Genomic DNA, 15,222 nt, shown 5'->3' with positions numbered 1-15,222 from the left:
GACAGACAGCATGAAATAGTCAGATAATAATATGGTAGATGGATTACTACGGGTCTCAAGCAAGCTTTTCCACATGCTCTGATACATGAACATCCTTCTTAGTCTCCTCAATCTTCCGCGCCAGCTGCATCTTCTCATCCTCACCCTCGAAAAGGTACGTCAACTCCTCCAGCGTCGGACCAGCAGTCTCCACAAAGAAGAAGTACACGACAGCGAAGACGATGGCGACCCATACGCAGTAATAGATGTAAAACTTCCAGCCGATATTCTTCAGCCCTATGGGATTGACATACCCGCCAAAGATGGATGACACCTGGATCGTCAGCAAGACAAAGGCCCACGTCTTCGCGCGCATCTGATACGTCACGATCTCCAACGGATACGTGACGATCAAATTGGTCCAGGCAAGGGTGTAAAATGCCTGGAAAACAAAGATACAGGCGAGCACGAGTCGTCCCGCGGCCAGTGAGCTGGTTTCCAGGTAGCGCTGCGCCGCAATGGTCCACACGATGAAGGTGACCAGCACGCCTCCGGAGCCGGTGAGGAAGAAGAAGCGCCGCTTGAATCGGTCAATTATCAAGGTCACCGTGATCGCGACAATGTACTGCCACAAGGTGACCATCCCGTTCACCAGCGTTATCTCAAACTCGGTCTTCAAGCCAGTGTCCTTCAGGATCTGCGTAAGATAGTTTGACACGAGCAGGTTGCCCGAACTCTGACTGAAGACTGCCGTGGCGAAGCAGAGGAAGATCCGCTTGAGATTGGGCACGGAGGAGAAAAAGTCCTTCCACGTCATGTTATTCTCCGCTTCCTTTGCGATGGCCTGCTGAATCTCTGCGCATTCAAAATCAACTAGCTCGGAGTTGGGATCGCATTCTCCGTGATATTTGACCAGGATGGCGCGTGCTTCCTGCAGCCGACCCTTGGCAATCAACCATCGTGGGGATTCTGGGCAAAACCAAATGAGGCAGAATTGATAGGCCGATGGAATGACCTGAACCAGGGTAGGTAGCCTCCACGACCATTGACTGTTGATGCGGTAGCATCCAAAAGTCGCCCATGCACCAATCACATAGCCCAGAACGATGGAGGTGTTGTAGAAAGTGGTGATTTGCACTCGTTCCTTGGGATGAGACAGCTCGGTAACCAGCACTGGGGCACCCATCTGGATGAGCGAGGAGCCCACGCCCAGCACAATCTTCCCACCGATATACATGTCTAGCGAGGTGGCAAAGAACTCAATGAGGACCCCAACGATAATGATCACCGATCCCAAAGCTGTAGGAAGACGTCGCCCGAACTTATCCCCAATCCAGCTCAGAAAGATAAAAGGAATGACACCTCTAATCGCGTTGGCCGCTCCAAAGAACCCCAATCGGGAGCCGGTTGGGTGGCCGAATCTATCTTGCCAGGATTGCAAGACCTGCATGCCGTTCGTCATCGACTGTAGCCATGTTAGTGGTGCTATACCAACGGAAGAGGCATTCTCACCCCATCAATGCCCAAAGCTGCACTCGCCAAGAGGGACGATGTAAGCAGAAAGTAGAGTAAAATACCATTCTTCCGACGCCAAAAGGAAGGAATGGAACTTAGATCAATTGGTGATAAGATGCCATCGGCAGCATGGGCAGCAGCGGGTGCCATTGTCACGGAGACTGCTCGCGTCACTTAGAGGATAAGATACAATATAAGAGGCACAAGACGGTGCACCAGCATAGATCAGCTCAGAATGCAGGACTTGTTCGCATCCTCTTATAGAAGGGCCATCAAACCAGAAGCCATCCTCGAATCATGACTATGCAAGCCACAGTCCAGATTGGGGTCGTCTGATTCTGGAAGAGATCAAGGAAAAGATTATCACGATGGATTTCTCCCCGTGGGGAACTCCACTTCTGCTGGAGAAGTTTAGTTTTCGGCGAAATATCAGGGGATATCCAACGGAGAAATCACACCCAACGTATGGAGCATTTCGCCGACGAACATCATCTGCTGCCCCGCGGCCCCGCCGTCGTGGAAGATACTCCGCGATGAGATCGTGCTGACCGGAAATAATCAAAGTATAAGTTAATTCACTTGCTCGACGGCAATTGTGGCGCTCGTAACCTTTCTGAGCCATCGTCCATGTGTACGTTCCTCAATTCCTCCACTTAATCAGTCATGCCATCTCCTACGCCTCTTCCCCCTAACTTCACCTGGGGCTTCGCTACAGCCGCCTACCAGATAGAAGGTGCTGTTGACGAAGATGGACGAGGAAAGTCCATCTGGGATACCTTCTGCCATCTGGAGCCCTCGAGGACCAAGGGTGCCAACGGCGATGTCGCCTGTGACCACTATCATCGGTATGAAGAGGACTTTGACCTACTCACACGATATGGTGCGAAAGAGTACAGATTCTCTATTTCCTGGTCGCGTATAATCCCCTTAGGAGGTCGAGAGGATCCAGTAAACGAAGCCGGTGTCGCATTTTACAATAAGCTCATTGATTCGCTGCTGGCGAGGGGCATCACACCATGGGTTACCCTGTATCATTGGGACCTGCCGCAGGCGCTGCATGATAGATACGGGGGCTGGCTGAATGTGGAGGAATCACAGAGAGATTTTGAGCGGTACGCAAGGGTCTGCTATGAGCGGTTCGGTGACCGAGTCAAGAATTGGATTACCCTCAACGAGCCATGGATTGTGTCCATTTTCGTAAGTCTCGTTGACTTCAAGATCGAAACCGTTAGCTGATTCGGGCGTCCAGGGATACGCAACCGGTGGCAATGCTCCTGGAAGAAGCAGTATAAATCCTCAGTCGACCGAGGGCGACACCGCGACTGAGCCTTGGATTGTTGGAAAAGCACTGATCATGAGCCATGCCCGCGCCGCTGCCTTGTACAACAGAGAGTTTCGGTCTGTCCAGAAAGGAAAGATTGGGATTTCGTTGAACGGAGATTACTATGAGCCTTGGAATGCAGAGGATGAGCGGGATCACGCTGCTGCAGAGCGTCGCATGGAATTCCATATTGGCTGGTTCGCCAATCCCATATTGTCAGTAGACCTTGGTTGATTCTGACGCGTACGTTCCAGCTAACAGCCATTGCAGTCTGGCAAGAGACTACCCAGCTTGCATGCGGGAGCAACTTGGAACTCGCCTGCCCGAGTTTTCTTCCTCTGATTTTGCACTCCTCCGCGAAGCCGATTGTGATTTCTACGGGATGAACTACTATACGTCCCAGTTTGCTCGCCATCGCGATCAACCAGCTTCCGAAACGGACTATATTGGTAATGTAGATGAGTTACAGGAGAATAGCGAAGGGATGTCGGTTGGCGAACCAAGCGGTATCCACTGGCTTCGCTCGTGTCCAGACAAGTTTCGCAAGCACCTCACAAGAGTGTATCGCCTGTACGGAAAGCCAATCTTCATCACCGAGAACGGATGTCCCTGTCCTGGAGAGGATCGGATGACATGTGACGAGTCGGTCAATGACATGTATCGAATCCGGTATTTTGAGGATCATTTAGAGGCTGTGGGCTTGGCCATCAATCAAGACGGTGCTGATATCAGAGGCTACTTTGCATGGTCGTTGCTGGATAATTTAGGTGAGCTCCTGACTATACTTGAAGAGACTATAGCGGCTGACCGTACCTCGCAGAATGGTCCGACGGTTATGGACCTCGATTCGGCGTGACATTCACTGATTATCAGACTCTGAAGAGAACGCCCAAGAAATCTGCTCTGCTGCTGAAACGCATTTTTGAAGAGCGAATGGGTGTCAGCCCCAAAGGACAGGCCGCGTCGGCCCCTGAAGTGTTCCGAGCGGAGTTGTGAGCTTGATGATGATATTACCAGGGGGTCAAGCAATTTACAGCCGTTCATATGGCGTCCGGAATTTGTCCGGACCATCACGATCCAACAGGGTCCTTCGTTCTGATATGACGTTGTATCCCTCACGAAGGCCTTCTAAGGGTGTCTGAGGCCTTTGAATCCAGGCGAGTGAGGATGTCTAGGAGGATCGAAAGATCGTTTCGTGCTCGTACCGACAGTGGAGAAGCCTCATATTGGTCTATTATCTCCAGCAGGCTGGCGCCAATGAGCCTTATTTTTTCAACCTGTCGGGCTTTAGCCAAATGAAGCAGATAAATAAGCAATCAGAAACATACACATGGCTCCCCGTTTACCTGTAGCGACCAAAATGGCGCTTCTCGGATCACTCGCAGCATGTCACGAGCTATTTCCGTCTTCCTCAGTAATGACATATCGGGATGTTCGACTCCCGACGCATAGTAGCCCAGATCTTCTAGTTTCTGATCGATGACCAATCTCAAGCAGTGAAGCGAAACATTGAGATTCGCCCACTGAATCACGTACTGCTTTCGGCGATGACTACTGTCGTTGTTGGTCGACGCTAATAGAGTGTCGGTTTGTAAATACTGKGGCAACTTGTCCAACGACGTGATGAACGAGACATATAAGTTTCCGAGCCTGTGGCGTTCTTCGACGGTCAATAGTCGTGGAGTGAGCATCCCTACCTTCTTCTGGCTTTCCAGGAGCCGCATCTCGAGAATGAGGTCTGAAGCGGTCTGCCATAGACGTAGATTTGCGTTGAACCCCGCAATGAAGCTCATTCGCGTGGACAAATCCGGTTCGGCACTGGCAGGGGAGACTCCTGTGCCATCCTCAATGCCAGAAGGGTATGCAGTGGTAATGCCAGTGTCGAACGAGAACTTGTGAATGGTGATTGGACGATTGTTAAGGATTGCTGCTGACTTGTCTCCGATATAAACGATCCAGAACGCACGTCGGCGCAGCTCTGCCTCCACCGCGGACAGGTTCTGCAGTGACATTTCATCATGCATCTGCATGACCTGCGCCAGTCGGGTGGCTTCCCCGAAAATGTGCCATGAAAATCGAGGCTTGCCGGCTGCATGTAGGCAGTTGGAGTGGAAGTAGCGGATAGCCACAGAGTTCGCATTGGGGTACTCCAGATCTTCCTCGAGGTAGCTGTGCAAACAACTACGAGACGCCTTGAGGAATAAGTCCGCGATCCTTTCGCCCTCGGGAAAAATGTCCTTGGGCAAGAGAAATGCCGCTTCCGCGCAGACGGCCGTGATCAGTGTGAAGGTCGAATCGGGCCAGAGTTCTGGGTATTTCAAGCTGTTTGCCCGATCGAGAATGCTGTCCGCACCTATAGGATTTCCGCGGACAAAAGATGACCACAGCTCTGGGCCTGTCACGCCAATACCTGACCTAGCTGCTTGGGATACAAAGAAACGCAAGCCGTCACGTAGACTGGGCTCATGAACTAGTGGAATCAGGGGAAACAAGTATTCAAAGAACAGGTCAAAGCACCGATTCACCGTCCGCTCCAGATCTGCCACAGGATCGCGCAAGTGAAGGGCGCGCGCCAAGTGATGCCATCGCTGCAACGAGGACAATGGCGTCTGCTCTCCAGGGGGAGACAGAGCCGGGTCCACCAGACCGGTATTCCAAGAGGGCGAGCTTGTCAGGGAGCTTGGTCTCGGAGTCCGGGGATCGAGAGAGCCAATGTGGCCGGGCGGCGTAGGGGAGACAGCGGAGAATTGCAGAGTTGTAGCAGGTTGTCCCGCGTGGAGCGAGCTTGATAGAGCGATATCCTGGCCATGAACATCGGCGGAGAGTGGTGCATGACGTCTCGCTTTGTTGCTCTTAGGCCCTCGTCTCGCAACGGGCAAATTAAATGTGCACTGCTCTCCAGCCCGTCGACAGCTTGTGCAAGTGGATAAAGCTGCTTCTCCGTCACACTGTGGATAATTAGTCCGATAGATCTCAATGTGCCAGTCAGCTAATGCAGCTTGACTAATTATTGTTTACCTTGGCTTTCCTCCGCCTGCAGCGATCACAAGCCCTGATAGACGGGCGGGTCGCAGTCATATTCGGACAATAAAGAGAGGTAGTGGACAACAAAGAGGGGGAGAATTGGAGAAATTAAGGAGCAGATGCAGCGGACAGACCACGGCGCAACTTCTCTCGAGTTTCGCCGAGAAGCGGAGATTTGCACCAGGCATTTCTCCGACACTACGATAGATGTGTCTAGGCTGGACGGTCATATTCACAGTCTAATTACTTTGCCGTTGATCTGCACTCAGGGATTACAGAAATTACCGATGCAACTAAATAAAGTGTGGGGAGTTTGCGGGGTTGCAGAAATGCAGGTTACTGCAGCAGATTATGATGGATTAAACTGTCGGTTGCTTCATTGCTGTATACATATAAAAATGACGGATATCGCATCCATTTTCTACTGCAATCAATCCTCAAGCGTTCGCACAGTCTGATATTTGATCTCAGTATGCGCGTGAGCAAGCTTGCATGTCTTGCTCTGTCATGGGCTGCCTTGACAGATGCTCTGCCTCAAAAACCGAGCGAACCATCCTGCCGGTTTGCTCGCCAATACACGCAGGAGGATATCTTGAAGGATCCCAGCTACTTCATCAACGATCTGCTGTACTGGGAGGGCAAATTCCACCAGAACAATGTCTCGTACAACTCGGATAACGGGATGTCCTACGACGGGACCAATATCGACTTTACCACTGGCGAGAGGACAGTCAAGCATCCTTTCAGCGCAGCAAGTAAAGAGGTCAGTCACCTTCAGGCTTGCTATTGTTAATACTAACAGTTGGAAACAGTCGCTCCAAATAATGCTGTATGCGCATGCTGTTGCTGGTTCGCCGGAAGCCGCTCGTTTTCTTTCACCCCAGGATCCGTCAGCTGCGCCAGAGCTTGCTGTCTCGATTATGGAAAGGAAGCTGCAGACATACTTGAGATTCAATGAGACATTTCCTGGGTTTGGAGGTTATCTTCCTTGGTTCACTTCCACGGCCCAGGACCTCACACCGACTTGGGACTGGAACAATCGTGTTCCTGGACTGGACAATGGGTATTTTCAATTCCAGGGCTGCTGAGTCTGTTAACTGACTTCCCAAGTGAGCTTCTCTGGGCTGTTTATGCCTTTGTTCAAGCTTTGGAAAATACTGGAAAGTCATCTTATGCCAAACTGGCCAGCGAGTGGCAGAAGTGGATGGATTACACCAAGTCCACTGGAGCCAAGGTAAGAATTTCCTGCTCTCATGCAATACAATTTTGACTAATTTCTCAAGATCTTCTATGAAGGCAAAGGCCAAGTGTGCGCCGTAACGACCATCAAGAACCAGTCCCTGCCTGTGGATCATCCTGACCAAGGATACACCTGCGAAGGCAGTGGTCGGCTCAACGATCCTTACGAGGGTGAGTTATTTACTTTCTGGCTCCAGTTCTTCGGTGGTCTGTCCGATGCAGACATAGAACAGCTCTGGGCTGTTAAGCAGCCCATGCTGCAGAGTGTCGACTACCATATGGGCCACATAGGACCCATTACAGTGCAAAAGGGTACGTCCGTCGAAGCTCGCAAAGGATAGTCCCGCTGATGATAATAGGTTACTGGTTCTCAAGCCACGAGCAATGGAAGGTCCTGGAAATGCCTTACTACGACGTCGACATCATTCGGTATGTCAGTATCCATTCCCGTATAACAAATAAAACTAACGCATCAAAGCCGTGTCTTTAAAAACGCCGAACGAGTTCGGACATGCAACTCGGTCGTCACCAGGACCCCTGGCATGTTCGCCTCCGTGAACAATATCACCGACCCAGCCACCGGCGACGTGACCGGGTACATCTCCAACGCCGGCATCCCTTCCGTCGCCTTCCTCCCGCAGCAGGAGCTGGACGTCATCACACCGTACAGCGTATTCCCAACCGTCCTCTTCGACAAGGGAGTCGGTCTCGCCTGGTGGAGGAACATGGCTATCGCCAAGAAGATGCAAAGTACGTCTCCCTCCAACTGTCACCTTTGGATCAATACTAATAACGGAATAGACCCCTACGGCAGCACCGAATCCGCCCGCGTCGATGGAAAGGGCGTCTCAGCCCTCCTTACCTGGGATAGCAAAGTAACAACGGTGAATGCCCTCCTCGGCGGAGTCACCGATCTCGTCCGTCAGAGGATGAAGGCCGATGGTATCTACGATGAGTTTATCACGTACGCTGAGGTATGCCATGTCTCCTTTCAACATGCCATGTCCCCTGAATAGAATCTGTCTTGTACTAAGTTTTGCAGAAAGCATACGCGGCCGTCTTCACCAACCTCAAAGGCGAACACGTCGACTTCTGCCTTCCTGAGGACAATGTCCCGGACGCAGGTCTGGAGGACTTTACGCTGTGTGATTAGTAGCTGAGGTAAAAGCTGGATGCATTTTTTTCAGCATTTCATACGTTTGCCCTCAGACTGGCTGAGTACATCTTATCCTCGACTCCGCTGCTTCCTGGAACGAACAATCAAGACAGCACCGAAGATTATCTGGCAGATTCTCAATTGACGTATCGGGACAATTCTCCTGTATCCTTGTATATATAGATTTCTTCGATGGACTCCCATAAGACCCTGCTGCATTGCCTGGTGTGTCGTGCGCCTTACGCTTCTCGGCAGAGAAATCCTCGAGAATGAGGAGAGTGTATCACCTTACACCAGAAACGGATGTCTAGAAAGGATACTGAGCACGACTATGTAAATTTAGGTAGATTATCCGTGAGTTCTTCGATCTCGCCATGTACACCACCACACAGAGGAGAATATCCTATCATGACATATCTTGAACATGCACGAATGATTCTGTACCTGCATGATATGCAGGCAGCCCAGGTTCATCAAGCAGGTTATCACCGAAAAGTCTCGTTCCGTGTAACGGCCAGGAACGTCAAAGACCATAATTGGACGATGTCCGACTCTGTTTGGATCATCAATTAGTACCTAGCGTCAGAGAGGGAAGATGGGGCCAAGGCTTACCAGTCTGCGCACTCACACCCGGAGGAGGAGGGATATTTCCCAGCGGCGCGGGCGTGAATTTTCCATCGCTGTAGACAAAGGACCAGACCTCCTCGCTCAACAACGCCTTGTTCGCCTCGATCCCGTCCCAGAGGGTATTATACGCGGTCCGGAGGTTGTTATACACGGCATTGTCGGCGCAAAAGTCTGGCCGCGCGTTCTGCTGGCCGGCGTCGCAGCGGCCGAGTTGTCGTTCTAGGCCCTTGGCCATCATTGCTAGTTGCCAGGACCAGACGACCGTGCCGTGGTAGGCGCCTGTTGTCCAGTTGCGGGCATAGACCGCGTCGGGCCCGAAGGCTGGGTTGGCGATGAGCATGCCGACGCTGGTGTTGAGGCCGGCGGGGAATGTGCGGCGGATGTTGGTGGCGGTTTGGTTGATGAAGGAGGTGAGCTGTGACTGGTTGGTTGTGTTGAGGAGAAAGTGGCGGAAGCAGTCGTCCGAGTTCATGACTTGGACTTGGGAGAGATTGTTGTAGCCGTCTAGGGCGAGGGCATGGAAGACGACGTCGGAGTCGATGGTGTCTGCTTCGCTGGGGCCGGAGAAGTAGCCGGCTTGGACGTAGGAAGTAAGACGCTGTTTGGCAGTTTCGGCTGGGACGGTGACCTGCGTTCGTTAGTCTTCTGTCGGCGAAGTATAGTAACGGCAGTAGCGCAGGCCCTACCTGGAAGAAATGGAGAGTCTCATCTTCCCATATCTGGGCGTATTGATCAGCCTTTTCGGCCCAGTCGGGATGGCCAGGATAGATGCCGGCTCGGGACAAAGCTGCGATGGCGCGCAGGGCAGCAGGCATCAAGGCTGTGTTTACGTCGTATGGGATTTGGCCGCCTCCGATTCCTGCAGTGACTTAGAAGGAGGGACTGTGATTCGCTTTCTTGAAGGTGGCATACCGTATGTGCTATCTCTCCATTCGCCAACGATCTGATCCGGCTTCAAATGGACCAGGTTCTCTTTGCAAGGATTGTTTGCGAACAATGCGGCCTGACTCATGATTTTTTCGGCGGTGCGAAGCSCCAACTGACCCCAAGTTTGATTCTTGTTTGCAGCATTGATGGCACCAGCAGGAGTGCTACATTCGTCAGCCGTGTGATCGAACACTATAAACAAGGAACAAACCTCGAGAATGCCTGCCACCTGGTTCGACCGACTGGGTTGTTCAGAAAATAGCTTTGCATGAGAGGCGCGAGGTAAAAGTCTGTATCAACCTGTGCCGGGTCAGCATTTTCTTATAAACGTAATGGTGCAGACCCACCATCTTGTAGTCGCAGATTATCACTGTGCTGGTGACATTTTCCTGCAGATGCAGCCAAGTCGCGTAGTCACTAGCCGGGCGTCAGTTTATACATTTTCAATCCAAGTCTTGCACCTACCCGATAGTCTCTTCATGGCAAGCACTGCCATCGGTAGCGTTGATGCGCTCACAGACGGAGCCCAGTACCGCCTCCATGGCACTGGCATTGCCGTAGCTCAGGACGGGATCCATAAGCAAGGCGCTTATCATGAGGTCCCGTCCAAAGTAGGTCAGAAAACGCCATGCACCAGCAAGAAGTTTCTCCGAGTAGGAGAGAAACGAGAGTGCAGTGGTCTGGACGGGCATTTTGGACACTAGGTCTGCAGAAGCATTGTTTAGCACCTCGGCCGGAGGCAGCTGGGTCAACTGCGGATAGTCAATCTCTGCCGAAAAGACGTAGTCACCAGCCCCAAAGGTAACCATCTTGCCGGAGATGGTGGCGTTGGATGTGCTGTTGACGGGAGTAAACTTGATGGCGCTCGTGGTGACATTGTCCAGCCACAGACGCTCGAGCATCACGCTTCCATCAGGAGAGCTGGTAAACTGGATGGCATCCTGGATTTTAGACTGCAGGAGACTTGGCCCTTCGACGAAATCCCGAATCGTGCGAATACTGCCCAGAATGGGGACGGTCAACACCGCCGACGAGTTGAAGCGGAGAGTGCCTTGCACCCCGACCCCGGGGTTTGACTCTTTAGCCGTGTAATTGAGGGACAGTGGGCTTCCCACGGTAGAGTTGACGACCGAAATACCAAGGGTGCCGTTGACTCCATTCTGAGGAGCAAAGTATGTGCAAATGCCGCTGTTGCCCGCCGGCCAGGCTACAATCAGCCGAGGCCCGATCAAGCTCAGATTGCTGTCAGGCAGTGGACTAGTGACAACAACTTGAGCGGCCACATTGCAGTCGGAATAAAAGTAATTGTTATATGGACCGCTGCTCAGTGCAAGTGTGGCGGGTGGTTCATTGCATGATTTGGGCGTCTTCACTCGTCAGCAGGGTAGGGTGAGCAGCTATGCATCGTACTTACATCTGAAGTCCTCTCAGTCAGAGGACCGGCCAAGACGCTCAGGGCCTGGAGGGCAGAAAGACCCGTGAATAATGATCGCTTCATCATGGCGAGATCACTGATGGAGGATCGGGAGTACACGTCGTGCACCAGCACCAGGAAAACGGCTCCTTATGTCTTTTTCGTCACGTCATTCCTACTCTGGGGAAAGTACGGGTTTTCCACGTTTAAATTCAGAAAGGTCGTCAAGGAGGCCAAATATGGCAGGAGGAAACGAGCTATGCCGTCATGCCGTCGGCGGAGGTGGCTCTAGTACAATAAGATTGAAGCCGTCCAGCCACTGCATAGTTAATCTTAACTCTGTGCGGTCGCCATGGCGGGGAAACGGGGAAACGGGAATACGACAATTCAAAGCCGGGTCATGATATTCGAGCAGTGGACTCATACGTCGCATTCTGGGGAATTATTTGCCGTCTGTCAGTTTCCATTAAATCTCCTTGGGTGCAGGTGATCAGATTTGGCCTCAGGCATCCCGCGTTTTGTCTTGATAGGTATACAGTATAGTATTATCGGCCGTTCTTAGAATAGTCTATTGGGAAAGCATCTTCTTGACCCTCTTCACCAGACTCTGTTCAAACTGCTCCACCCCGTTGAGCTGCTCAATGAGCTTGCCGCCCTTCATCACGTAGACTGACCTTCTTCGACTCTGTTCTTCGACTTCTTCGTCTACCCCTTCAAACTCTTCATCCAAATTATGCTCGCTGTCTCGTTTGCCTTCAATGACGGACCGGACCAAGAAACGATCGTGAGACACCAGGAGGATCGCACCGTTGAACGAAGACAGCGCGGTCGCAAGAGCCGTGACGGTATGAAAGTCCAGATGTGTCGTGATTTCATCGAGCACCAGCAAATGTGGCGAGTTCCAAATTACCTTGGCAATTGCCAGACGGACCTGAAAGTATATCAGCAGCTGCAAATCGCTACTCAGACTTGAGGACTCACCAGTTGACCTCCCGATAATCGTGCAATGGGCACGTCTGAAACTATTTTGCCCTGAAGACCCAGTGACGACAGCAAGCCCCTAATCGCGCCCTCGCTAAGTGCGCTGTTGATCTCCTTGGTCATGAAGCCTAATGCGGTCAGAGTAGGATCGGCTCGGCCTTGCTCATGGAGCTCCTCGATCGAATGTTGCGCGTAGTATCCCAGCTTCAGCCTGGAGTGGGTGGATATCTTGCCCTGCGTCGGCTGCAGATTGCCCGTCAGCAGGCGGATGAGCGTAGATTTTCCAGAACCATTAAGCCCCATGATGCCGACTCGATCGCCCATATGCATCACCAGCTCGATACCGTTCAGTATAGGCGGTGCATTCCGTGTGTACCGGAAACCCACCCCTTCCGCCGAGAGCAACGGACCCGGGAAGCGCAGTTCACTGGCATCGGGCAGCATGATCGAGGCACCTCTTTCGTCCGTTGGTACTTCAATCTCAGCTCGCGCGGTGAGATGGTGGCCCACCAGGTCCCTGTTTAGTTTGAAGCGTCCACCGTTGGCGTTGACCTGGATGCCCATGCGCTCGTCGACTTTCTTCTGCCGGGACTTGGCCATGCGCAGCTTATTGTCGTCATTGGTCTTCTTGCCCAGTTTGATGTTCTCTCGAATCGTCGCTTCCATGTGCGCGATCTGGCGCTCTTGTGCCTCCTTCATGCGGCCCCAGTAGAGTTTCTGCTCTTCAAAGTCTTTCTCGTAGGCGGACAGGTTGCCTCTGAAGTAGGTAAGTTTCTGGTCGCGGAGGATCAAGATCTCCTCGCAGACGGCGTTAACAAAGTCTCGGTCGTGAGATACCAGCACGATGGTCGTCTGGGACGAGTCCCGTAACTGCTGTAGGTAATTCTCCAGCCAGACAACTCCAAGAAGATCGAGAAAGTTAGTCGGTTCATCTAGGATCATGATGTCCGGGTTCTGGATGAGAACGCTGGCCAACAGGCAACGCATGCGCCAGCCCCCGGATAAAGCCAGGAAGGGCTTGCTGAGCATGGCTTCGTCAAAACCCAGTCCGACGAGGATCTGGCGAGCTTGCTTCTCAATATCAACCAGTTTCATCTGTCATGCTTAGTATTCGTCATCGTCTGAACCTAGTTTCGGGCACTCACTGCGTCAAACTGACCCTGTAATTCCTGCAAAGTATCCATTGCCGCCTGTGTCTCGGCCTTGAGCGCCTCCGCATCAATAGGCTGATCAGGCTGCTCGACCCTATCACCGAATGAGTGGATGTCTCAAGCCTCCAGAGGACAACTCACAGCTCCTTCGAAACCTCGTATCTCGTCTCGGCCGCCTTCAAGTCCTTCCGAGCTTGTAAGCCCCTCGCACCACTCTTGAGGCTGGCATTCTTCTGCGCAAGGAACAGCTGCTTCTCAATCTCATCGTGACGAATTCTCCGGATCGCCCGCACAGGTGCCACCGGATCTTCCGTCTCGAAGCTCTTCGACAGGACTTCACAAGTTAGCCATTTGCCGTTAAAACGAGGCTACTGCCTTACCATTGATTTTCTGCACAACATCATTGCGGAATCGATCGCTGCTCATGACATACTCCAACACGGGTAGATCCCGCCTGTCGCGGTCCTCCCCATCGCACTGGAAGCTCCGCATTTCATCCTCCGTCTCAGTCTGCTGCAGAATCGCAATGCGCGTCAGATGCGGAATCCCAGGGACTAGTTTGTCGGCCATAGCGCGGAGCAGCGCTTCATCATCCATTAGCATGGCTACGCAATAGGCCAAGGTAACCTTTCAATGAACATACTCGACTTCCCTGTCCCATTTCGCCCAATCAGACCATAATGCACCCCCGCCTTAAGTCGCAAGTGAGCGTCGACGATGAGCTCGCGCGCCTCGGCCTTGGATTTCGATTTCGATTTCCCCTTTGCTTTGGGGTTTGAGGGACCACTGTCGTCGGCTATGTCTGCGGCCGAGGATGTGACTGCAATGGTGAGACCTTCTACATCGATCTGAGGTGGGGTTAGCGCGTGTCCTGGCGATAATATGGGTATATGTATGCGTACCTCCTGCGCGGGCTGATCGTGAAGTAGATGGAATCGGGTCTGTTTGCAGGTCGCTATGATGGAGGGTGTCATTGTCATGGTGCAAGTACTAGGTGCAGTCGCGATGGAAGTTATTCTATAGAATACAGTAAATGAAAGAATCTTCGGTTAATCAATGCTTCGATTGTATATTGTTAAGCATGCCCTCTCCTCGTCAATGCCAACGCCAATGCACGATATTAGTATTGAATAACCACGACACACCCAAATTTTCCAACCTCGGCCACAAGCCCATTCGATAATCACTTCTCAGGAATGATTTACATGATGATTCCCCAAATTGCACTGAGTCACAATGTTTGTGCCTGCGTTTAGAACTGAGTGCAGAGCGGGGTCCGAAAGGGGAATAGTGGCGATCAGGTCTGCCTGAGGAATTTGATCTCATTGACGATGGTGGTGACCCTGTGGATTAAGGTGATATTTATAACGGGGATGGATTAGTCAATGTGAGTCATTTTGATCAATGGATGGAGAAATGAATGTGGGTAATATTATGTAGTATAGATATAGTCACAATATATTGCGCAGTCTTGTACAGAGAAGCCTCAGGCTGAAATATCGGAGTAGTTCGATAGTGTAGATCAGATAGCATTTAAAGATTTCAAAGATAAATGGCAGACACCTGGAATGATCATCAAAACATTACCTTACTAGTATGTAGATACTCTAGATAAGATGTGGGCATAGCTATCGTTTGATATTATGATTTTCGCCACTTGAAGCTTTTAATGCCTCATCATCGGCGACAATCATCCACATCGATACTCACCACAACCATTCTCTGGTATATGATGAAATAGGTACATGATCAGTCAGGCCACCATGACACAGGGAGCAATCAGCATACAGCAGTATGAAAACCATCATCTGACCTGCGTCGTGAACGCAATTATGACCTCACCCTCAACCACACTTCTGAAGCCGTAGCATATAAGGGCCGTGAGTTC

General features: G+C 51.7%; 6 protein-coding genes across 6 annotated transcripts; 2 read left to right on the top strand and 4 right to left on the bottom strand.

Annotated features, from left to right (window-relative positions):
* Positions 1-55: 55 nt before the first annotated feature.
* On the bottom strand, positions 56-1,644 carry Asppvi_002226 (putative MFS hexose transporter; the record flags this gene model as incomplete). Its single annotated transcript, XM_043298218.1, has 2 exons — positions 56-1,444; positions 1,492-1,644. The coding sequence occupies 2 exons, from the start codon at positions 1,642-1,644 to the stop codon at positions 56-58; spliced, it is 1,542 nt and encodes a 513-aa protein (XP_043154153.1).
* Positions 1,645-2,157: 513 nt separating this feature from the next.
* On the top strand, positions 2,158-3,811 carry Asppvi_002225 (glycoside hydrolase family 1 protein; the record flags this gene model as incomplete). The annotated part of the gene is made up of 4 exons (XM_043298217.1): positions 2,158-2,691; positions 2,744-3,030; positions 3,086-3,582; positions 3,636-3,811. 4 exons carry the CDS (start codon positions 2,158-2,160, stop codon positions 3,809-3,811), a joined length of 1,494 nt encoding a protein of 497 aa, XP_043154152.1.
* Positions 3,812-3,930: 119 nt separating this feature from the next.
* On the bottom strand, positions 3,931-5,893 carry Asppvi_002224 (transcription factor domain-containing protein; the record flags this gene model as incomplete). The annotated part of the gene is made up of 3 exons (XM_043298216.1): positions 3,931-4,092; positions 4,144-5,763; positions 5,834-5,893. The coding sequence occupies 3 exons, from the start codon at positions 5,891-5,893 to the stop codon at positions 3,931-3,933; spliced, it is 1,842 nt and encodes a 613-aa protein (XP_043154151.1).
* Positions 5,894-6,311: 418 nt separating this feature from the next.
* On the top strand, positions 6,312-8,231 carry Asppvi_002223 (endo-beta-1,2-glucanase; the record flags this gene model as incomplete). The annotated part of the gene is made up of 8 exons (XM_043298215.1): positions 6,312-6,602; positions 6,652-6,902; positions 6,950-7,073; positions 7,123-7,390; positions 7,438-7,507; positions 7,557-7,828; positions 7,880-8,052; positions 8,121-8,231. 8 exons carry the CDS (start codon positions 6,312-6,314, stop codon positions 8,229-8,231), a joined length of 1,560 nt encoding a protein of 519 aa, XP_043154150.1.
* A 488-nt stretch (positions 8,232-8,719) lies between these two features.
* Asppvi_002222 (uncharacterized protein) lies at positions 8,720-11,289 on the bottom strand (the record flags this gene model as incomplete). The annotated part of the gene is made up of 8 exons (XM_043298214.1): positions 8,720-8,787; positions 8,847-9,489; positions 9,548-9,720; positions 9,774-9,952; positions 10,000-10,088; positions 10,136-10,205; positions 10,254-11,155; positions 11,203-11,289. 8 exons carry the CDS (start codon positions 11,287-11,289, stop codon positions 8,720-8,722), a joined length of 2,211 nt encoding a protein of 736 aa, XP_043154149.1.
* A 481-nt stretch (positions 11,290-11,770) lies between these two features.
* Positions 11,771-14,314, bottom strand: Asppvi_002221 (ABC-F family ATP-binding cassette domain-containing protein; the record flags this gene model as incomplete). The annotated part of the gene is made up of 7 exons (XM_043298213.1): positions 11,771-12,133; positions 12,184-13,278; positions 13,329-13,428; positions 13,476-13,668; positions 13,715-13,918; positions 13,978-14,182; positions 14,237-14,314. 7 exons carry the CDS (start codon positions 14,312-14,314, stop codon positions 11,771-11,773), a joined length of 2,238 nt encoding a protein of 745 aa, XP_043154148.1.
* Between the last annotated feature and the right edge of the window lie 908 nt (positions 14,315-15,222).

This window comes from Aspergillus pseudoviridinutans (assembly GCF_018340605.1).
Source record: "Aspergillus pseudoviridinutans IFM 55266 DNA, scaffold_2, whole genome shotgun sequence".
NCBI lineage: Eukaryota > Fungi > Ascomycota > Eurotiomycetes > Eurotiales > Aspergillaceae > Aspergillus > Aspergillus pseudoviridinutans.
The sequence above is the reverse complement of the archived record's forward strand: the minus strand, read 5'-3'. Positions and strand labels throughout refer to the sequence as shown.